This window comes from Trichoplusia ni, unplaced genomic scaffold (genome assembly GCF_003590095.1).
Source record: "Trichoplusia ni isolate ovarian cell line Hi5 unplaced genomic scaffold, tn1 tig00002967, whole genome shotgun sequence".
Classification (NCBI taxonomy): domain Eukaryota; kingdom Metazoa; phylum Arthropoda; class Insecta; order Lepidoptera; family Noctuidae; genus Trichoplusia; species Trichoplusia ni.
The window spans coordinates 321,982-344,708 of record NW_020800309.1 but is presented as its reverse complement, the minus strand read 5'-3'; the positions used below and the strand labels follow the sequence as shown (position 1 = coordinate 344,708).

The 22,727-nt window shown below is 33.8% G+C and overlaps 1 protein-coding gene across 11 annotated transcripts in view; it reads right to left on the bottom strand.

Annotated features, from left to right (window-relative positions):
* The window catches only part of LOC113507610, a 411,058-nt gene that overhangs the window by 239,806 nt on the left and 148,525 nt on the right, over positions 1-22,727 (bottom strand). Inside the window, exon 5 of one of the 11 annotated variants that reach the window (XM_026890478.1) lies at positions 16,065-21,777. The exons of the other annotated variants lie outside the window; for them this stretch is intronic. Coding sequence (XP_026746279.1) covers positions 21,758-21,777 — 20 coding nt within the window. The 3' untranslated portion in view covers positions 16,065-21,757. Of the gene's footprint in view, positions 1-16,064; positions 21,778-22,727 lie in introns of those variants that run through there. 11 annotated transcript variants of the gene reach the window in all.

Genomic DNA, 22,727 nt, shown 5'->3' with positions numbered 1-22,727 from the left:
TTGTGTCAGAAAAGATATCCTTAGAGGTTGTGGAAAATAGTCGAAAAGAAAAAAGAGAAAGAAAGAGTTTGAAGTCTAAGTTCTGTTTGTGTTTCTGTTGCTAATATCGAAAAACGATTATTTTACAAAAAAAAAGCAGGTCATATTGTGTACAACCGACCGAAATTTTTTTGGGTTTCAGGTAAAAAAAACCCCTTTTATTGAGGCTCCGCTATCTGTCTGGTTGTCTGTCCATCAGTCTATCAGTAGGCTATGTCTTATGAACCTTGATAACTATTTCTATTGCCGTTTATTTCTATAGCAACAATGAAAATAAATATTGAGAAGAGGCAACACTGCTCTAGTCATAAATTTGATGGGTGACCATTTTTTTTTAACTCATTTGTTTTTTTAAGCCTTTTTGTATGTGACCTCCAGTGTCTCTAGTCTAACCTGCACGTGACCAGTTATTGTTATAAAATATTGAATATAAACAAAGCCTTTGTACCAAAACTATTTGTGGAAACATTAAACAAATCCAGATAACAGTTTGCCTCGCTATTTTAGTTTGGAAATGTAATTTATTTGTTTGTACACCAATATTGTAAAATACAATGATTAACTTTATCCACTTGACAAACCCACGGGCATTAAAATTAAGTACCAATAATTAAATTACACGAAACATATTTGATTTAGAATTATTTGTACAAATTTTAATGAACTGGTTAAAACCACAAAATTTTAACACTAAATAATACAGAATTATGACTAATAATTCTTACTAATTTATTATTCCGAACAATAACAATTTGTGGTCGTACAAAATCATAATTCAAACCAACATAAATTGATCCCTCCCCTTTCGTGTTTCAGCTGTAATCCGTTGGGATAGAAACCCGGAACAGAATAGGCAGATCAATGTATAATGGGCATGTCTTTGTTCCTAGGTTAGATTATTGTCACCCTTGTGAATCAATTCTGTTATGGACAGATGGGTATTAACATTGTAGGGTGACATGTTTTTTTATGAATAGTGGGGAATTTTAAAGCAATAATTGTGAAAAGCCAATAAAAATATAATTTAATTTTCATAAAATTCGAAACAGTTTAATGTGTGTGAAAGTGAAACCTTTCGTATTTGGTAAAAGGAATGTGCCTACTTATGCGTGTTTACACATAAGTTGCCTTTATTGAGTATTTTTTACTTTTACGATATTAAACTCCAAATAATTGATTTCAATAACAAAAATATACAATCCACCATAGTAAAACAACACTTAAAAGAACAAAAACTCATAGAAGGTACGTAAAAATTTGTATGAAATTAATCAATTAATCAAAAAATTAATCAAAATTACATCAATTTCATTTTTTTTTTTAATTTTATATATCTAGGTTGTAAATATTTAAATAAATGTAAAAATAAAATACTTGACGATAAACAAAAACAAAATCGCCGCGCCGAGTCCAAAGTTCTGTAGCAAACGCCTTTTTCAAACGAGATAATAAAATTCCATCTATTAAAACAATACAAAACGATAAATTATTTCCAGATTTTGACCAAAATTATACCAACGCTAGATAATCTACAGAGCTGATTATATTTCAAGTGAAATTACGCATAACTTATTTGACAGTCGCGTTGGTACACGTCCTGCGTTTGACATTGATTCATGGCCATCCTACTACGGTATAGAAGGGATATATTAAATTGTACGCGATTCATTCCGTTGCAATGTAGTGGAACAAAATAGTGCATTGTTTCCTAACAGCTTAAATGTGTAATTCATTTTAGAATTTTAGTATTAGCGCTTTGTGGATGCAATGCTTCAGTATAATTTAATTAAATAAAGATTGTCTTTTGTTAGAATGGACTGGAGGGTTTCGTCTTTTGTTTAGATTTTAATTAATTATTTTGTATACTTCTGAGATAAAAGTCATATTTTTCTCGTCAAATTTTAAGCTTAATAAAATGTTATCCGTATTATCGTAATTATACCCGTATTTAACATTGTTTAAATTTTGACTAATTGAAATGATCACGATTCTTTCAGATTGAAATAGGCAATTTCACCTATTGTGTGCGTTCGTAGTCATCTTACGAAAGCTATCCAGTTAGACCCCAGACAGTGGGAAACGGAGAAAAACCTTGTGGTTTACGTAAGCTAATGAAAAGTAGATGTTCACTTCTTTAAGACCATACCGAACTGTTGCTTGAGTTAAATTTTTTTCTGTATTTTCAATAGGCAACTTTGCTGTCTTGTTTTCTCGGACCTTGAGATTAGATGATTAGACAGCGGAGCCTTAATAATACGGTTACATTTCTGCAATGTGATACGGTACCCTAAAAAGCACTCAACAAGAGCACCACATTTCGATGCAATTCTTTTTTGTTTGATCAAACATAACATAATTTAGATATTCGAATCAATAGTCGGACAATATGCTAAAATAATGGCATATGATTATAATACCGAACAAACACGGCAGTTCAATAATCTAACTATTATGCTTTAACAATAAAATTCTCTTTGCATTGTCACCTATAATAATAAATCCGACGATAACACAAACAGAATAAACACACAATTATTAACGAAATACGAATTTAGCTAAACCAATAACCAATTTATTTTACAAATCGGATGGAAATTCACATTAAATAAATGAAAGGTTATTTGGTGTTCAATTAACTGTCTGTACTAAGTCGTGTTTAGGCTGTGGTCATATCGTATGCCTCACATTTTAAACACAAATGCTATTTGCCTATGTTTACGTGTTCCGGTTATTAATTGTTACGTATTTAATTTTAGAATATTTCTTACCATTTTTTTGCAATTGAAAATTACTTTGTAATATGGACTTTAATTCGAAAAGACAGGTGCGTGCTGGAAATTTATCTTTCGTCCCTTGCTCCTTAGTAGTCCGTCTATCATACGACTAGGCTATAGCCTAATTGATTTCATAACTGATGTGTTATTAGTTTGTGGCTGTCAAGTCGTGGCCAGACTACAACTGCACAAGTTGCTCAAACACATGTTCAGCTACTATATTGGGGTTGGGGGTCTTTACAAGGGGGTTTTTACAAGGAGCGACTGCATATTCAACCTCTTCAGCCCACTTACCTGGGTAACACGATAAATCAACAGAAAATTTAAAATTAACAAAGTTTAGAAAGTGTTAATAAAGTTACAGCAAAGATAAGCTAAACAAAAATTCCTTTACCTATTTAATTTGGCTATATAAACCTGTTACTCTCACACCTTCATCGATAAAACTTCATATTCAACTAATCTGAGCAACAAATTAGCTTAGTACTCGCGCTCATAATAAGCTTTGCCGAGATAAGTCTAGCTTATTACTAAGCGTGTACACATATAAAATGTATGAAGGCAATAACTTTGGCTTGCGGCCAAGTCGCACCGCCAGAAGTTAGGACCAAAGAGTTTGTATTACCGTAACAAGAAACTCCGAACGTATTAATTTAAAACGGATTTTGTTAAAAAAAATTGCTCTTTCAAGTTGAATATGTAAACATATTACAGAATTTGAGTCCCTTTTGTGTTAAACAGTTAATTAATTTGAATTTGAATTGTATTTTTTTAGCTGGTGTTGTATGTTCATTTACGAGTAGTGTTGTGTAGAAAATCGAGACCTCGTAATTGAAAAAACTACGATTGCTTATCGATAGTAGGTACATAATTCTGTGCATACTCATGAAGTTGGATTTTCAAAATAGTTATTTATTTAGTTTGTATGGTATGTGTAGTTTAGTTCCCAATTACAGCGGGATCGATAAATTTAAATAAATAAAATGAAAAAATATATTTATTAATCGACAAATTTCAATGTTATATTTTTAAATTCAGTGTTCTCGAATATTTTTATTTAGCATAAATTTTATGCTTTGTTGAATATTGAAGGGCACTTCCTTACTGCCACCACAAATTCTAAATACCGCAAACACACAATTTCAAAAATAATCTCAAATCTACAAGATCCCCTTGCCATATGACAACTATCATGATTGATGACAGGACGTAAAGTCAACGACCTGAGGGCGATACCACCACGACTTACAGCAATATTAATACACTGTGGGAGAGAGACGGCGGTCTACATTTTGTAGCGCGCTATCCTGCTTCCACACCTACAAGATCATGACTTTGAGAAGAAGTAGTAGGGTTGCCTGAATCATCGGAATATTCATAATATCTCCGAGTGTCATGGCCGTAAATTGATGAATCCGGGTACCTCGTTAGGACGAAAGTGAATTCTTCGGATGTTCTTTTGATTTATTGCTTTCTGTTAGGAGTTTAATTGTTGGTATCATTCATGTTGTTGCTTTGGTTAAGTGTGAGTTGTCGGTGAATTATAGGGGCCATTGGAATTCTTCAGAGAACGTTTCAACAGTTCAGAATAAATGGTAAAATTTTTGTCTGGGTTGAACTAAATTTTGTTTCATAAGATACTAGTGTGTTTAACTCATTAAATAATTCGATAGCATGCAATATTTAACAAGTAATTTCAAATCTGTGAAATAAATCTGTGTTAAAAAGTAATAATTTATTGAAGTTCGGATGGAAAGAGAAAACTCCTAAATCGTTGGGATGGTTAGCTTAGTAACTAAAACTGTAATCAGAGATGTGAAAAATGTTTGGGAAATGTTTAACTAGCTGACCCAGCAAACGTTGTTTCGCCGAATATTTATTTTTTAGTTGTCTGTATTTTTAATGCCACAGTATAAAAAAATAAAAACAAACAATTTGGTCCCAAAAATAAATTATATTTTTTTAGTGTGAGCAACCCTTATCACTTAGGGGTATGAAAAATAGATGTTGTTCTATTCTCAGACCTACCCAATATGTATACAAAATTTCATAAAAATCGGTCGAACCGTTTCGGAGGAGTATGGTAGCTAACATCGTGACACGGGAATTTTATATATTAGAAGAGAAGATAATAATAATATGACATCCATCCTTGGTTACCATATCATTTTCGCTATCAAAACTAACGCCAACATTGCTTCCTGAAATACCTCTTAAACACAACTTACTAACGTTTACTTGCCTAACATGCATACCATAAAATGAAACCCCGTAACTCAAGAAACCAATACAAAATGCATTCACAATACAAGTAGACAACAGGGAGTGTTGGAGCATTCAGCGATGCCCGTCACCTACAGCACGTAGTCAGAAATGTTTGGGAAGCGTGCAATTCACTGCCGGCCTGTTAGCAAGCGAGAGAATTGAGAATTGACTTTGGTTTTGGTGCAGAACAATTTGAAGGCAATTCGTATGATGGACTAGGGATTTTATTAAGCTGAAAATAGAGTCAATAATTGATTATGACTAGTAGATAAGTGGAATGTTTTAGGACCATCGAATAGATTATAATATTAAATGATGTAACGGTTTACTCACGCGTATTTATCGGGGTAGCCCGACTAGTTTCGGACCCAACCGGTGTCCTTAATCATGAGCAGACGCGGCGGGATCGCGCGATCGCGTCGGGCTACCCCGATAAATACGCGTGAGTAAACCGTTACATCATTTAATAATGATTCATTCTCACGACAGATACTATCAAAATATAGATTATAATTAAACACGACACGTCCGTTTCGTCAGCTGAACTGCTTTAAATTTCGCAAGATATATTATATTCTGAAGTGATGTCACATGTAAGTTATATTCACTTGAATTTTATCAATTATGTCTTGCTCTACAAAATAATAGAAATGTATCCATTATTATTCATTAAACTAAAGGATATTGAGTTCGTCTGTTTTATGTCTTTCGTTTCGACTAAAAATAAGGTTCGTAATTATAGACAAATAATAAATTTTCAAGAACAATACTTTGTTTACTGAAGTTTCAAAAAGGTTTATCCGTGTCAATATGCCATTTGACAATGATAAAGACAATGACACTTGAAGGTGAAGTTATACTCAAATTTTGTCGTTTTTAATACTGCTTCAAGTCTAATTTTACAAAATAAATATTGTGTTGCCCAGAAAACTGAGTTTAGGAGGTCTGATAGGCAGTCGCTTTTTATAAAGCACGGGTGCTTAGCTGCATTTAGTTAGACAGGACGCCGACCCCAACATAGTTGGGAAAAGGCACTATTATACGAGTATTATTGTCTATCTTATATCCTAACAATATCTTACGACAATTTATTTCAACAGAAGCTTTACAAGCATTATTAAGAAACCAAAGCGGCTTGTGCACTTACAAAGTATGTTCAAACGCACCTTACTGTTTTGTTTCTCTAAAACCAGCTTTAAGACTACATATCGAGAACAAATATTGTCAACAGATTACACGGGTACCTACTATTAAGAGCGTACATACAAGTATTAACATATTTTGTAAGACAGTGGATATTGTACTTTTTTTAATGATGTATCAAACATAGCAGTGACACTTATTCCAAGCAATATATTATCAGTTCGCTGTAAATCCTTAAATAAATTTCTGATAAGCATAAATAAGCAAATAATTTTAACGTAAGCAAAGACAAAGAAATAATTCTTATTTTTGTTATGCCCGACAGGGCCCACAATGCTCCAAAACTAATGTATCTTGTGTACCTACTACCTAAGTTCACATTGTGGAATGCAATAAACGTATTGAGTATTGAACGCTTCCGAATCAGCTATCTACTAATTTAGGTATATAAATTTCGGTGTCAAAACCAAAAAAAGGTACAAACGAATTGAAAACCTCTGAAAGTCATTCGAAAAAAAAACACGATTCAAATTAAGATCATCAACTTCACTTGTTTTTTTTTTCATATTCGCCTCATACTCATAACAAAATATTCAACACAAAAATAAGAAAAACGTCGACTTCATTTATCATAACAATAAAACACAATATATTAATGTTATTTTAAGTTGAAGTGAGTTATATTCTTAGCAATTTATCAATGTTTCAAGAATTTCAAGCGGGCTGGGATCTGTTTATGGCTGGGTTATGCCGAGTTATGCTTGAATGAAGATGCATTTACAAGATTAATTAATGTTCTCGTTTTAATTTTAAGATTTATAAAGAGAGACTGTCTATTTTATATTTTAGTTTAAATATAGTTAATGTCTTTTTGGGGTTCTGGACTAAAAGGGTAACCAAATGATGAATTCAGAATTCTATCGGGTGTCTGTCCATCCACAATGCCGTGTGCAAAAGTGTTTTTGTTTCAGGGTGAGAATTCTGAGATCATCGGCCTAGCCTTTTCCCAATTCTGAGAATAAATTAATTTTGAATAGTTATCTTTTTTGCGTCTCAAGAAAAGATATTTAGGATTAATTTATTCTTATAATGTCTCTTCTTTGCCGTTTATTATTGACTGGCGCCATACTTAAAAAAAACTTATGAGCGTGAATTTATATTGTATGAAACTACTTAAAATATGAATAACATTAACACAAAGTCATAATAATTCGTGCATAAACGTCATTCCGTCTACTAACGCCCAAAAACTCTTTCATCAGTACCGAATTATACATAGGCACTTCACAAGAAACAAGTACCTAAAAGCTAGTCATATATTATTAAAATAACTCATAAACACATGTTTTAAAACACAAATTAATAATGTAAAACAAATCTTTACACATAACAACATCTGTCGTATTCCTACAGTTTTAATTAAGTATTTACCGTGGGACACGCCTGTTTTGCACCCTCTAATCATAAGACCCCACGGACATATGTAGGCGTAATAATCTAAAGCTCGTTTTACTGTACGAGACTAATGCGGGTGTTTTTATTTGTTCTAGCGGACTGTCAGACATCTTTTTAAGACATCCTACTTATATTATAAACGCAAACATCTCTAAAATATGTATATGGGTGTTACTAGTCTTTAAAGTAAAAAAAATATGGCTACACTAATAGCTTAGTGGTTGAGGTCACCACGCTTAACCCACTGTGCGCGACGTGTCGGGGTTTTGATCCTCGTGTAGGACATTCTTTTGTGTAATCCACGAATTATTATCTTGAGTCTAGATGCCCTTGTGCTTAGATTTCATAATCTAAGTTAAACACTTGATTTAATAATCGTACTCATGGTGTACAGCACTCCGTATGTATCGTGGTGTAAAGCTAGCATTAAATACAACATGACTCGTAATTGTATGGTGCTGTAATGGTGTGTTCGCTAATTAATGGCAATTTTGATACAAAGATTTTTAGAACAAACGATTTTGGTGGTTTTTTAAGCAGCAAGCGATCAGCGAATTGTGAAATAATATCTTTGTCTATAACAATCTTTGCATTTTTTTTATGTACCTATTCTAATCTTTTTTAATTATTTCGTTAGTATTTTTTTATTAAATTTGTTTTTATTTTCGACCAAGATTTTCTTATATATTTAATTCTGTTTTGTCTCCTGCTTGCAATGGAGGGAAGTTGAATATATATTTATCTTACTCCTCTTTTTTATCATTTTTGATTGATTTGTTGCGAGATAAAAGATAGTTAATTAGTTCCCCGAGGACACTCTGACCTTAATGGTTTCATTGGTTGGTCTCATTATAGATCCTAGATTAGACGAGTTGCAATGACGGGAATATGTGGCGGGTTAGTTCAAAAACAAAATTAGAACTTTAGTAACAATATTTTTTATAATGAAAGCCGATTCTCAACTCAACCTGTTCCACCTATAGGGATTTCGCCGTCACAGTCTTGTACACGTCTGCTTCAGTGTCCTGCCTAACTCAATTTAACTGTGTACAGGTATAACTACATTTTGAAACAAAAAACATCTCTTTCTATGATGAATAAATAAACTAAAAACATACGTATTGTACGTACGTATAAGTATCAAAACCAATAAAACCAAATCAAACTAACAAAAACTATATAATTACAAACGTCGCGCGTCGTCCCTTATAAAGGGTGTTCAACAAATTGAAGGGGGAATAAAATTACAAGTTCAGTAAATGGCGTAATTTGAGTACTTCAAAGGAGAAATATTTACAAATTATAGGTTTGTAATGCGTAACCCAACACGCACATGACACTTTAGTAGCCTATGGTTAGCTGAGATTACTATATTAGTTATTCTGACTTTTTATTACGGTATGCAATCATTTTTTTGTGATATTCAGCCTGCATTGCGAGGGGAGCGAATTATAATCAGAACATCTCGTAGCTTTGTGAGGTTGTTAAATGATTGTTTGGAATTTGGCTACATTTTTATACCATAGCCCGACTTGTTTCAGACCTTGATCATGAGCTAAAGCGGGGTCGGGTTGCGTACTAGCCCAGCAATCTTGACGAAATATATGCGCGAGCAAACCGTTGAATATAAGATTAAGGCACGATTTTTTTATAAAACATAATTATAATTTTATTATTAAAGTCGATCTAATTCATACCAGCCACATGTCTCAGTTTCTTCCTCCTCAAATGTTCTCTAAGTACCATTCACACAAATCAATTGACCAAAACTCAAAGATTACAAAGCCCAGTGGCGAAAAATACACAAAACGAGTTATTCATTCATTCACCACAAGCTGAAGGCCGTCGCACAGAAGGCAATAACGCAAGGGTGCGGATTTGAGTAAGGGGCGAGTGACGCGGCCGGATTTTGGACTCTCATTCCACAGATAACAAAATTACAATCCACACATGTTGCAAGCATGGAACATATGAATAGAGGGAAGTGTACACTGCTATCTTGAAGTAATTTCGGCAAAGTTGCCCATTATTGGTCAGAATGAAACTGCTAGGATTTTTTGAAAAGGTATTTTTGTCTATTAACGGAAATAAAAAATATGTAAATGAGACAAAAAAGTTTTTTGGGATTTTTAGGATTGTAATCAAATTGGAACAGTGGCCACTTTAGAGTGGAAATTTTTAAAACATTTTTTTTAATGCACAATCTTTATGCATTTGCAGGTGGATAGAATCCTCTAACATTGAAAAGCGCGTAGCTCATATGCCTCTTCCTTCTACTCTCATATGTTCCACGGTTGAGAGCGAATGAGCAGGAGGAAAATATATAGACTATGCTGTCTCTGTCTTTTCGAACTCCGGGGCACATTCTTTTGTTTTTCGTATTCTATTATTAATATCGTCTTGCTTCCGTTTGCTGCAATAACAATCAGACCCCATGTAGTCATATATTGCGATTAGGTATTTCAGTTTGTCTGTAGGTTGAGTTATTTATTTATTCTTATTAGATATTAAGCTTTAAATCGTTGAAATTCTTCTGATTCTCAAATGTTGTGAAACATTTTCCTTTGTGTAAGCTGTTTTTGATCATTTAGCCTCGACTAAATGTGACCAAGGAATTTTCTCAAAGATATTCCTAAACATGATTTTAAATCTATCTATCTATACTAATATATAAAGCTGAAGAGTTTGTTTGTTTGTTTGTTTGAACGTGCTAATCTCAAGAACTACTGGTCCAAATTGAAAAAATCTTTTTGTGTTGAATAAACCATTCATCAAGGAAGGCTTTAGGCTATAAACCATCACGCTGCGACTTATAGGAGCGAAGATACAATGGAAAATGTGAAAAAAACAGGGCAGGTATAAATCATAACATATCTTCTACCCACGGGGACGAAGTCGCGGGCAACAGCTAGTTTAAAATATGTTTGGATATAAAGAGCCTCGACAATATGTTCACTAAGGAGTTAACTCATTTTTGTACAATATTTGTTCCTAATGTAAAATACCAATACAAAAAATTCATTGCCAACTGAAAACTGTAAGATATAAATCGTATTCACCACTTCTCAAGTAGCTCAATCAAGACAGATCGTATTGTCAACTAAATCTAGATAAACTACGCGGAGACAGTGAGTCACTGACTCCAGTTTTATTATTCCAACTTGCATTGTCCCCAAAATTGGTCTTTAGCACGATAATTTTTCTAAGTCCAATGGAACTGATTTTGTTATTGTGAAAGAGTTTGTTTATGGTGTAAGATAATCTAGAAATTGGTGTTTATACTTACTTTTTATGGTGGTTAAAGTATCCTAAAGAGATTTTGGAGAGCAAATGTTTACTTTTAAGCAAAATTACATAAAGAGTTGGTGAAATAATTGAGATGAATACCTACATCGAAATAACTCGTGACTTAATTATATTGCTTGGCTACTAAGGGTTATTTTACTATTTATATGGCCACGTTTACCGCGCCATAAACATTTTAATAAATATATAAATCTTCTCTACTATTAAAATTTCATATAACATTTAGTTTTTCTGACGACTTGGTACGCATACCAAGTCAATTCAATTCATTCAAGTCAATGTTTCATTCATTCAATTCAAGTCAATTTGCAAAACGCCAAACCCACTTTGCGCGACGTGTCGCGGGTTTGATCCCCGCGTATGACAAGCAGTTGTGTGATCCACGAATGCTTGTTCTGAGTCTGGGTGTCTTTGTGCATGGTGAATTGTATGTTTGTGAAACACCCCGCGACACAAGGATTAAGTTCCTTAGTGCGGCAGTCGTTTTTTTTTTAAATAATAATGTCAATTATATCTACAAACAGTTGCCAATGTGTAAGTCCAAGTCGTCAGTTACTAAAAACACGTTTTTTTTCACCCACTAACAAATTCTCGTTCATTTTCCTTTAGAACAATGACAACTTAAGTTTCCACTACACATATTAAAACCCTTAAACTACAACACCCTTTAAACCATTTCTAAAAGGACATAAACGCCATCCACAAACACGTATCCGTAGCTCAAATGTTAACTGTGTAACTATTTGTATCGTTGGAGGATCGAATTTGAGAACGTTAGGTAAATAAAGGACCATTTGGGTTCAGGCCACTACGGATGAACGCTATCAGCCTTGGTAGTCCGTGTGACAGGAATTGTGGAAGCGAAAATCGACTTTAACACTTTGTAATAAAGGTGTTATTGAAATAACTGTGTATCAATTTTATAAGCAACTTGACTTCTGCAGCGTTTCGCTGTTTTACCCACATAGTCTAATATTTTTAATAAGTAAACGCAGTAATGTCCCTGAAGTCAAAAACTTCTTAAAGAATTACCGAAATAATTTTCTAACGATATTTGAAACAAATTCGATTAGTTACTCAAATTGTTACTACCTAATTGTACCCGGTATTACCAATTTAAGTAAATATAATCGAATTTCTTAAAACTGTTTCTAATATTGAAATTTTGACAAAATATCTAAAGTCTTTATTGATGAGTGTTGCTACAATTAATTGATATTACACCGAAAATTCTATTGAGAAATAATTTCACTTCAAGGCGTTTAAGCTAGCTTCGTAGTCAATACTCACACCTTCACTAGTGGAAAAAGACCTACTCCTAGCTGTGGCACATTCTCAGGCTAGTCTTATTAGATTTAAGGATAAAATGTTTTCGTATAGGCTAAAATTAAGCTCGATACTCGATACTCGACAGAATCGAGAAAATCCTCTCAATTTTTCAACATTATTTACAATTTCACTGACCTACGTATCCCAAACGTGTGAAAATGAGAAAAAAAAACACGAATTAATATTTCTATGTTGCTGCTCTCTTCCTATAAATTACCAAACAGATGGAATCGTATTTCCACAATTCGCACCTATTTGCGTTGTTGCAATAAATACCAATTTGGATGTTTTGTGTACGACGATATTACTTGGCAATTATTGTTTACAATTCGACCTCACGCGTTGGCCCAATGTTGGCTTAATATATTTGATTGTTAGCCCTGATTTGTACAATCTGATCTTTCCACAAGACCTAGTTTTTTTTCGGAATATGTGTCTGCTTTGGAAATAAGCTTAGCTATCAATTATTTATAGAAGGGAAAAATAATTTTACTATTGAAACTCAACGTTGTGTTACCACGCATAGAAGCCTCAAGTTCTGAACAGCTTGTAATTTACTTTATTGTTTTATTGTTATTGTTGAAACCGAAAAACATCGTCTAAGCAAACTTCAACCTTCTAGCTATTCCAGTTTCCGAGATGCCCTGTTGCAGACGAACAGACAGAGATACAGCGGAACCTGAGTAATAGGATTCTTTTTTTCCTATTGTGTACGGAACACTAAAAAGAGTTTATGTAAACTTTGGTCAAGCCTTGCAAAACATTTATGTTGGGTGTTGGGCCTGTTGGCGTATTGGCCCAATACATGGTGTTTTTGTCGTCATATTATGTCGATCCATCATACACATGTGCAAAGGAATTTATTGCGGAACAACCGGAACCCTGTAATGTACGCACTCTCAAGGGTTTCCAAGAAAATGTTTTCGTTTCGTTTTTTTCTTTTGTTTATTTTTTATTAGCTTGCGTTTTTGCTTATCGTTGAAGAAAAATGTTTGGATTTTTCTCGAATTTCGTTTCGGGAAATGTTGGGTTTTCGGAGGGACTGTTCATTGAAGTTTGGAAAATAAAGCAGATCATGAATAGTATATTTGAATGTAAACTAGGGCAAGTAGCTTAGTAGGAATGCTTGGGCCTTGGACTCTTATAAAAGTCATAGAGCTCCTCAATACAGCGGCAAGTCGATCGCCTCACGATGTCCACTTGAACCGTACAAACGGACTTAGGTCATAATTTTAATATTGCAGTATAAAACTGGATGAATAACAAAAAAACTTAACCTTTTCTTAAATACCCCTTTAATAGTAGTATATTTTAAAATAGGCGGCAAAATCATCAAAAAAGATAAAACTCTGCCAGTCTATCGCTTCTACTTTCACCTTCATCATTCATCGAAGTTTACACCAAATCTTTAACCGTCTAAACTGCTAGAACTCTACAAACTGCCTTCTACCGTCAAACGTACACACTTTACAAAAAAACCTTCACAAAACGCATACAAAATGAAGGACCCAACATCTAGCAAAGTGTCCCGATTCGCGTTCACTTGTTTTTGTTCATACTCGACGTATACGTGATGATGTACCGACTGTATGACGCCTTTGTATGAACTGCTGCCGGGCTTTTTGAAGGGAAAATCTTGATTGCGAACTAAAAGATTTTAGTATGAGGTTCCGATATAACAACTTCATTTTTGGGTCGAAATGGAATGAGATCGTTTTGATAAAAGAGTATGGTAAATGTATAACGTGCAATATTTTAACCACCGCTTCACCCAACCAAATATGTTGGAGTCGGTATCCATTGTAACCTGATGTAGCTAACTATATTAGAGTTTATCTGTAAGTACTTGGGCAAGACGAAGAAGAGATACCACTTAGTACGACTGGTTGACTGTCAAAAATGTATAAACAACCGCGGGACCCACATTTTAACGTGCCTGTGAAACGAGATGGAGCTCGTTCGATAGGTGGTCACCTATCCACGGATCGACCTTATAAAGTGTTGCTCGATTAGTACTGGACCAAATGACAGGTACTTCCTAATAAATGAAATAAAAATAAAAATCGGTTCATCCAGGTTCTGAGGTAACAAATATAGTAAAAAAAACGAACTTAGAACCTGCTTTTCGAAATCTGTTAAAAAGCTGAATTGCAAATCTCGAGTCAGAATGAGATACTAACTACGGATCAGATAGATATTTCCCTAACTTAACTTTTTCATAAATCATCTTAAAATCGGTTTTCCTTTCTCTTACTTTTTTATGTAGTCTAGTAATGTCTTCTAAATAAAACAGACTTTTTCATGACCTTTATAATTTAGGTCGTTTTGAAATAAAAGCGATTTTTTATTCGTTTTCGTTTAATTGGGTTTAGTAGTAATACCAGCTGTGTACCCAAAATAGTTGCCGTCTCAGATAACATGTTTAAGAAAGAACGACGCCATTTTGTACACTCAACAGCAGAAGCAGTAATTCATTAGAAACGAATTGTTTTTTGTTTGGGGCTGGTCAGTACTTCGGTTTACATACTTTGGAATCATTTCGACGTGACACTGTTCTGACGCGAAATTCATTCATAGGTATTGAATATCCGACGATCTCCGTGGTCGAGTGGCGTACGCACCGGTTTCAAGGTGTTGCTAGCTCTGAGGTCCCGGGTTCGATCCCCGGTCGGGTCAATGTAAAAATTCACATTTTCTACATTGTCTCGGGTCTGGGTGTTTGTGGTACCTTCGTTGTATCTGAATTCCATAACACAAGTGCTTCAGCAATTTATTTTGGGTTCAGAACAATGTATGTGATGTTGTCCATATTGTTAAAAAAAAAAACAATTTTGATCGCCTACTTGTGCTGTTACCTTACCATTTATACTGAATCGTGTAAAAATACAATTCATATAAACAAAATAATGTTATATCTGTACATATAAAAATGCACGTTCTCTAAATATTTTTAAGGCTGTTTTTTCCAGACAGTTTACCGCAGATGGACTTTCGAATTAGGTTTTGGCTCATATTCCTTTAGATGTACGGTTATAGTTTGTTTAGTAGCAAAATCCTTGTACTAGCAGATATTTACAATCTCATGAAACATAATTGATTAAAATTGCGGCGTTGGAATGTATGTTTATTTTCTGAAAGTAAAATAAAATAAATTCTAAAAATAGAGGATAATAGTGCTTAGTAGTGGAGCATTTGTGAAACTTTGCAACTGGTTTTTTTTTAAATAAAAGGTAGAAATAGGTACAATTTGTAGGTTAAAAGAAACTTTTTTGAGGATTTTTCTTGTTTTTCCCGATGGTTGTCAGTCAAGGCACAGGTTACTTTAATTTATTCATCCCAGTGGCTGTTGCTCGCTTAGATGTCGGTTATAGCTGCAAAAACATTACCCGTCTTCAGCGGAGTCGGATAAATTGCATTTAGCTTATGTGTTAATTTAAAGTGTAATCTAAATTTCACCGTTATTTATTGATCTACTCTTTTGGGCGGACTTAGGTAAAAATACAATGTCCTTTCCATTTATAATAAAAGCGTGAGTAGCAAACTCTACCCATACTTTGGATCCCTACTAATATTATAAATGCGAAAGTAACTCTGTCTGTCTGTTACGCTTTCACGTCTAAACCACTGAACCGATTTTAATGAAATTTGGTACAGAGATAGAGTTGACCTTGAGAAAGAACATTTTGAAGACTGCTCTTGGAAACGCGATCGAAAAGCTAGTTTATTAATATAAATAAAATAAAAATATAGGCCGTATAAAAATGTAATTTAAATTAATTACTGATCATTTTTTGTCTTAATGTTTTTACCAATCGAATTTCAAAGCAAAAACTTTTACAAAATCAAAAGAAACTTCAGATGATAAATAATAGTGCAAAACCCTTTAGTTATCAAGCGTTAACCAAACCCGTATTGCGGTTAGGTCTAAGGGTCAAATACATCGTAAATAGTCCTACAGGGTAAAGACCTTTTCATAAACAGTCGAACGAACATTAATCATTACTTACTATGTATAATAAGTTTATTTATTCGGGGCTATTCGTTCATGGAGTTTTTACCAGTCTTTGCTGTTCTATAACTATGGAGACGGTGAAAACCTACCTCGTTTTTATAGTTTCGTTCCCAAAGCAAAGGGCAGAAATGGAACCCAGTGACTAAAGCTCAGCTGTCTTTCTGTTTGCCGTTTGTTTGCCTATCAACAGGCTGTATTTTATGAAATGTGGGAGTTAGATAGTTGAGAGTTTAACAGATAGATATCGGCGATAATTCTATTGACGCTACAACAATAAATTATACAAGGAACAAACGAAGAAGTAATAAAAAATTAAATGACCTAAAAAAACAACCCGTCTATTTTCATAATAGCCTCTACGTTACATTTGTTACATTAATATTTTTCTAAGTATATATTAAGACCTTATAAAGTACCGCTTTTGACAAATAAGTACTAAATATATTTCTTGAACCTTTTTTTATTGTTGAATATTTTGTTTCATTTTAGCTGAGAAATAATTTTGTTTCATCTGTTAGGCGTTTTAAGAGCCTCCTTCATAAGAAATATTTTTCTGTACACTATTTATCATAGACAAAAAATAATTTAAAAACTAGATTATGTATCACGAGAAATGTCTAAAAGAATTTAATAATGGAATGGCTTAGTTAAGATATTTTTAATGTAATATTTCTTTAAGATACAGTCTTATTTGAGCGAAAATATTAAAAGATATACGTGTTAGTGTTTCGAAAAATTTATGTCATATTTTTGTACAAGCAAGCGGCACTAAAATGTACCCTGGGTAGTAAAAAATATACGTTGAACGGGACCTACTTACTACTCATAAACTTCCTACTCCCTTTCATTTCTATTCTTATCTAAACTTGTTAGAAAAGAGGTTTGGCTTTTCAACTTACTTACCCCCTCCACTTTTTCCAAAGAAGCACTCAAATTTCAAAAGCTTAGACTTTTCTTACAAATATTGATCTGCGGTTTATTTATTTCCCATCTTAAGGAAGAATTGATAAGCCTGCCTCCTTTATCAAAACTCCCTGAATAACAAGTAACAAAACCCTATATTTCACATCAAAAATATGTTCCTAAATTAAGTTTTTCGTCTAGATTTTCTGGGCAATATTTCTCCCCCAAAATATGACGAGCACGATTTATATCGTCTGTGATAGATAGATCGTTTCCTCGACTTATATTTCAAGATAAAACAGCTTGTATCGTATTGCTAACGCGTTTCGTCCTTGTAAGACCCCCGATGCGTCTGACTATGCGGTGTGGATTAAAGGGGAGAATAGACGGGTGATTTGTCGGTGGGATTGGTGAAAGAAGTAAAAACCTAACCCCAAGATGCCAATGTGTAAGATTTCACTCCAAGCACGTACATCGCATTGCAAAAAAAGCTGCTTAAATTAAGCGGCTTAAATGGATTTCACAACTCACAGGTTTGTCATAAACTTAAACTGCAATATCTAAAGGCGACAGTTATAAGTGGTTTAGTTTTCAATGATGAAAACATATTGCCAAGCAAGCAATCTGTTACTAATACTTTATTTTCATTTCAGATTTCAGAAAAAAGTCACTTGTTGAAAAGACTTAAATTCAAGTCAAGCATTCGTAAAACACACACATACTTGTCTTAAGCGGGGTTCAAACTCGCGATACCTCTTACACAGTGAGTTTGACATAGAGACCTGTACAATCCGATCAGTCGAAAAATCCTGTTAATATTACAAAACGTGAAAGTTAGATTAACATGTACGATATTAAATTTTATCCAGTTTACGTTCTCGTGATTTTCGATTTGCATATGAATATGAATGCAATATGAACTTAGGTTGAGTCTCATGTCCTTCAAAATTAAAAAAAAAACATAATTATTATCTAACAAATGAATAGAATCTCAGCCTTTCGAAATGGAAAACAGACATCAAACAGTAACAAGAATCCTAGTCAACAACAGATCAGGATTCAATAACGATCACGCTGATAAATGGAATGGGAAACCATTACAATTTATGGTTGGTTTGCTTTATCTGCCACCGGATGGCTATGACGTATGACGTAACTTGATAGTTATAATAAAACCGGTCAAGTGCGAGATGGGGAAGTACCGAGATTATTTTAGGGAGTTTGGGGTTGGACGGAAATTTGGATTGCATCCAAAATTTTGGCAGAAGAGAAATTGTATTAGGTTATTTTTTTTAACAAATATGAAATAGTTAATCAATTTACGGGTAGTTAGAAGCTATAATATGTGAAAACAAGTCTTTCTTAGGGGTATCGTTTTGCCCAGGAAACTAGTTTGAGGAGGTCAAATACACAGTTCACTCCTAAAATACTGGTAATTAGCTGCATCTGATTTAACTAGAAGCTGACCCCAACATAATTCTGAAAAGGCTAGACTGATGAGCAGAAAGATAACGGCTTGTGAGCAAAAATATCACCAAAACTGACTAACAAATTCTTTGTCACACATTAATTCGTTATTAAGATGTTGATGGCCGTTAACCATTTCTGACTCTTATGTCATTTATTTCATCAATTTTCTAATCAATGTCAATTTCCATTCGTTCATGAAAATGTGTAAAAGTTCCACTATTCGTGCAAAAAAGAACATTTAACCAAAGTCTAAAGTGGTATGTAATGACTCGTGTAAGTGCACGCTTTATATTTGTTCACCGTAATGAGAACTCAGTTCACCGTCTCGATAAATAAAAAAAATCCCGTACTCAGCCCTTATATCACAGTGGGGTGAACTAATACAAAACGACATCAAGGGTGGCAACTCGATGATCTCCCAGCAGAATTCCACTAGCATATATCGAATACTCACATCGACAAACGCAACTTGATCCCTAGACGCGATTAAGCCACAAACTAGTGTAGGTCCAGGTAATCTGGACACCAAACCCCTCTTAAATTCACTGAATATTATATTACTTATCGGAATAAGTAAGAATCACGAATGTAGATTTTTGGCGAATACATTTATGCCTTTTTCAATACGTTTCAAGATACTCAATGTTCTCTGTAAATGTTTTGGTAAGAGAAAAAGTAGTCACATTTTATCCATTTCTATTCGAAATACAATTTACAAAAGCAATAGACCAATATGAAACTCGTATTTTTAAAAGAGAAACGTTAATGCCCGGGAAAGTTATTTGAAAATGTCTTCTTGAAAACAAAGCTAAACTAGTTCACGGAAAAATGAGAATTATTTCGATTTCATGATGTCTTTTCTGAACTATAAAACTGCAGGTTGTGCAGAACATAAACTACAGAAGAAATCAATAAAACATTATCTTTCTATATTTCACGGCTATTTATTTGAGTCCTAAATTATCTATTTTATATTTAACAATAATCAGCCATTGGTGCTGAAGGCTTAGACAAAAGTACATCGCGTTAGACTAGAAGACGAAAAAAAGGAATGTCATTTTGACTCGTCAGCTAAATGTTTCGATAAAAGTAACATGCCCTAAAATGTATAGCAATAACTTTTTTTTTCAGATAGATTGAATTTTGAAACCAATAATTTGAAGATACATGTAAATATACTTTATATCTATAAATATAACATTATCTGTAAAATAAAAGAAAATACAATAAGTTCTGGAGGTCTAAATCGTCAGGGGTTGGTTATTGCGAAACAAGAATAAAAAAAGGATTTGCTCATAGTGAATGGTTGTAAAAATCTCACTTGCCTAACGGGCCTTTAGGTTTCAAATGCCCCCACTAATGACAATAACATGCTTTAAACATTTAGCGCTTGACTCAACTTCGCCGAAAAGATTTAATATTCGACTTTCAACATTCAATTTCAAGTTTAATTTAGCAGCGTTCAAGTAGTTTAAAATAGTTGGAATAATTCAAAACTAATTACAGTTTTTCGTGTATCAAATACAGTATTTTTGTGATTTCTGGGAATGTTATTAGAACCTAATGACTAAAACTATTGTTACAAATGTAAAAATGTTATTTGAAAATAAATTACTGTAAACGATACTTTGATTGTTAGCGGCAACAATTTTTCTGGGAAATACATTATTTCTTTTGTGCATTTCTCTTTAGTTGTTTAATATGTTATGAGGTAAACCTTTATCGGAATTTGTCGATAAAGTGGTGGTTAGCCATTTTTATAAAGTGGTAAGCTGATACCAGTATACATGATTATTTCAGATTGTAAACATTTGTAAAACCATACCTCGTAAGTACATCTGTCTGTAAATGTGTGTAAAAGCATTAATCGCCGAAAACTAGGCAGCTACGGAAGCCGAAAACTCTGGCACAGCGACAAACTGTGACGATGATAGGAACAACAAATGATACGATGGACTTATTAATATGTGGATTCATCTTAATGCTTTCATGGTCAAACCACATCAATTTAAATACATTTTTGTTCTAAAGATGGAAATTCAATAAAGATACTATGCTAGCAAAAAATCACAGGTGACAGTTTATGCCGTTCAATAAAAAGATCTAGAATTAAAATTTAGGTACACATTTCACTCGAGTCCAGAAAACCTAGGGCCTAGAAATATGTATTTAGAATAAATATAACCCAATGTATTGCCTAAAATAACCGTTAAATTTGAAAGTAAAAAGCCTACTTTTCTTTAGCATAAAGGTAAAGGCTTTGCATATCCATCGGTCTAGAAGCCTATTAAAATAAAGGGGTATACTGGAATATGATTCGACGTTTGTTTGATTTTCTTGAATGTTCTTCGAACGAAGATTTGGAAGATTCAAACCACGATAAAGAAAATTGGTTACCTTAATGAGTACTCATAATTTTGTAAGGAGCAATTACTAGGTACTTTCAGTAAAACGACGATTTAATATATTATCTGAATTACATAATATATCAATTTCCTATGTGGTTGCTGTGTAACTGTCATATGCTTAATTGCAATCTTGTTGATATATGGGCCTCTAGCAGATGATTTACCAGTCTACGGCGTTTTAAGGCGGAGTCATCCTCATGGACACCTATGACCTACCTACTTAGATGAAGAGGCGGTAGGCCTCCTGCAGTTTTCCTGTACGGCGCAATTCATCATGCACACGTTACCACGCTCTGCTTAAAAACTTCTGGAGTGCTTAGTTATAGCGAACTGCTATATCATATACAAAGAACTCAAAATCAAAAGGCATTATAACATTGAAGAAAAATTCACAAATTCATCCACGACCGCTTGACCGGACAAAATGTCCACGTTGAACAGCCTAAGGCTTCGTACTCATTAATACTGAGAGCTGGGTTTTTGAGGCAGTTGAAAATTTTAAGAGGTCAGCTTTTATTCTGTCTTTAAAAATATAATAACGCTTGATGCTTACCCCGGTGACGGCATGGTAGGTCAAGACTGCCGAGTTCCATCTCCGTAAATTTTAGAAGTCCTTGTTAGCCTTAGATATATCTCTTAACCTTAAGGATAAATCAGCTTAGCTCGGAATTTTCTGGAAGCCAAAGCAAACCAATAAATAATTATCAGCCAAATTTTTTTACAATTAAATTGAGGTCCGGTTCCAGTCTAACCAGACGCAACTAAGTTCCATAGTTTTACAAGGAAAGGTTGTCGGTCTGACCTACTGTTTGTTACATGGGCAACACAAAAGGTCTCTCCTATAGTCTGAAACTGGTGTCAGATTTAAAAAGACGACTCTAAAAGATGTGTAAGTAACACAAGTAGTGCGTGAATCGTTTTCTTTTAATCAAAGAGAACAACCGGGTCCAACAGTGGATACCGAAGCAAAATATGTTGGGTAGCGATAGTAATCATAGGGACTTCGTTCTGATTCAATGTTGCCTCTTAAGGAAATACCAACAAACTACGCTACTATGACGTTCCTAAAACTGGAAGATTATAAGCACTCTTCAGTAACAACTGCCATCATGTATTGTGTATGTCTGGCGTATATATCGAAGGGGACCTTGCCAAGTTCATAATACTTTTTTCACGGTCATCACTTTCTACAATCTGCTCCGTATTTTAAAATATATTGGAAAGTGATTTTGTACTGTAATTCAGAGGCCAACGAATGATTTATGTATTTAATTAAATCTCAGTTGAAATGTGGACTTAATATCTTTACAATCCTGCCGTCTCTGGCATTACGAGATTATATCGGCAGAAAATTTAAAATTCGGTTTGCTTTCAAACTTGTTTGGTTTTTACGAGTTCACGGTAGATTTGACTTTGAAGATCAATTAGTTTGAAAAATGCAAAAATGATTTAGGTAAATATAAATTAGAAAATAGATTTGTCAAAAAATTTAATGCTTTTTCGATTGGCTATTACAGACGTTTAATAAAATCAATCACTTTATTGCTAGATAAGAGTGATAAAAAGATACAAATATTTGTACAAAGTGGCTACGTTCCAAATCACGGCCAATAGTTTTTTCTC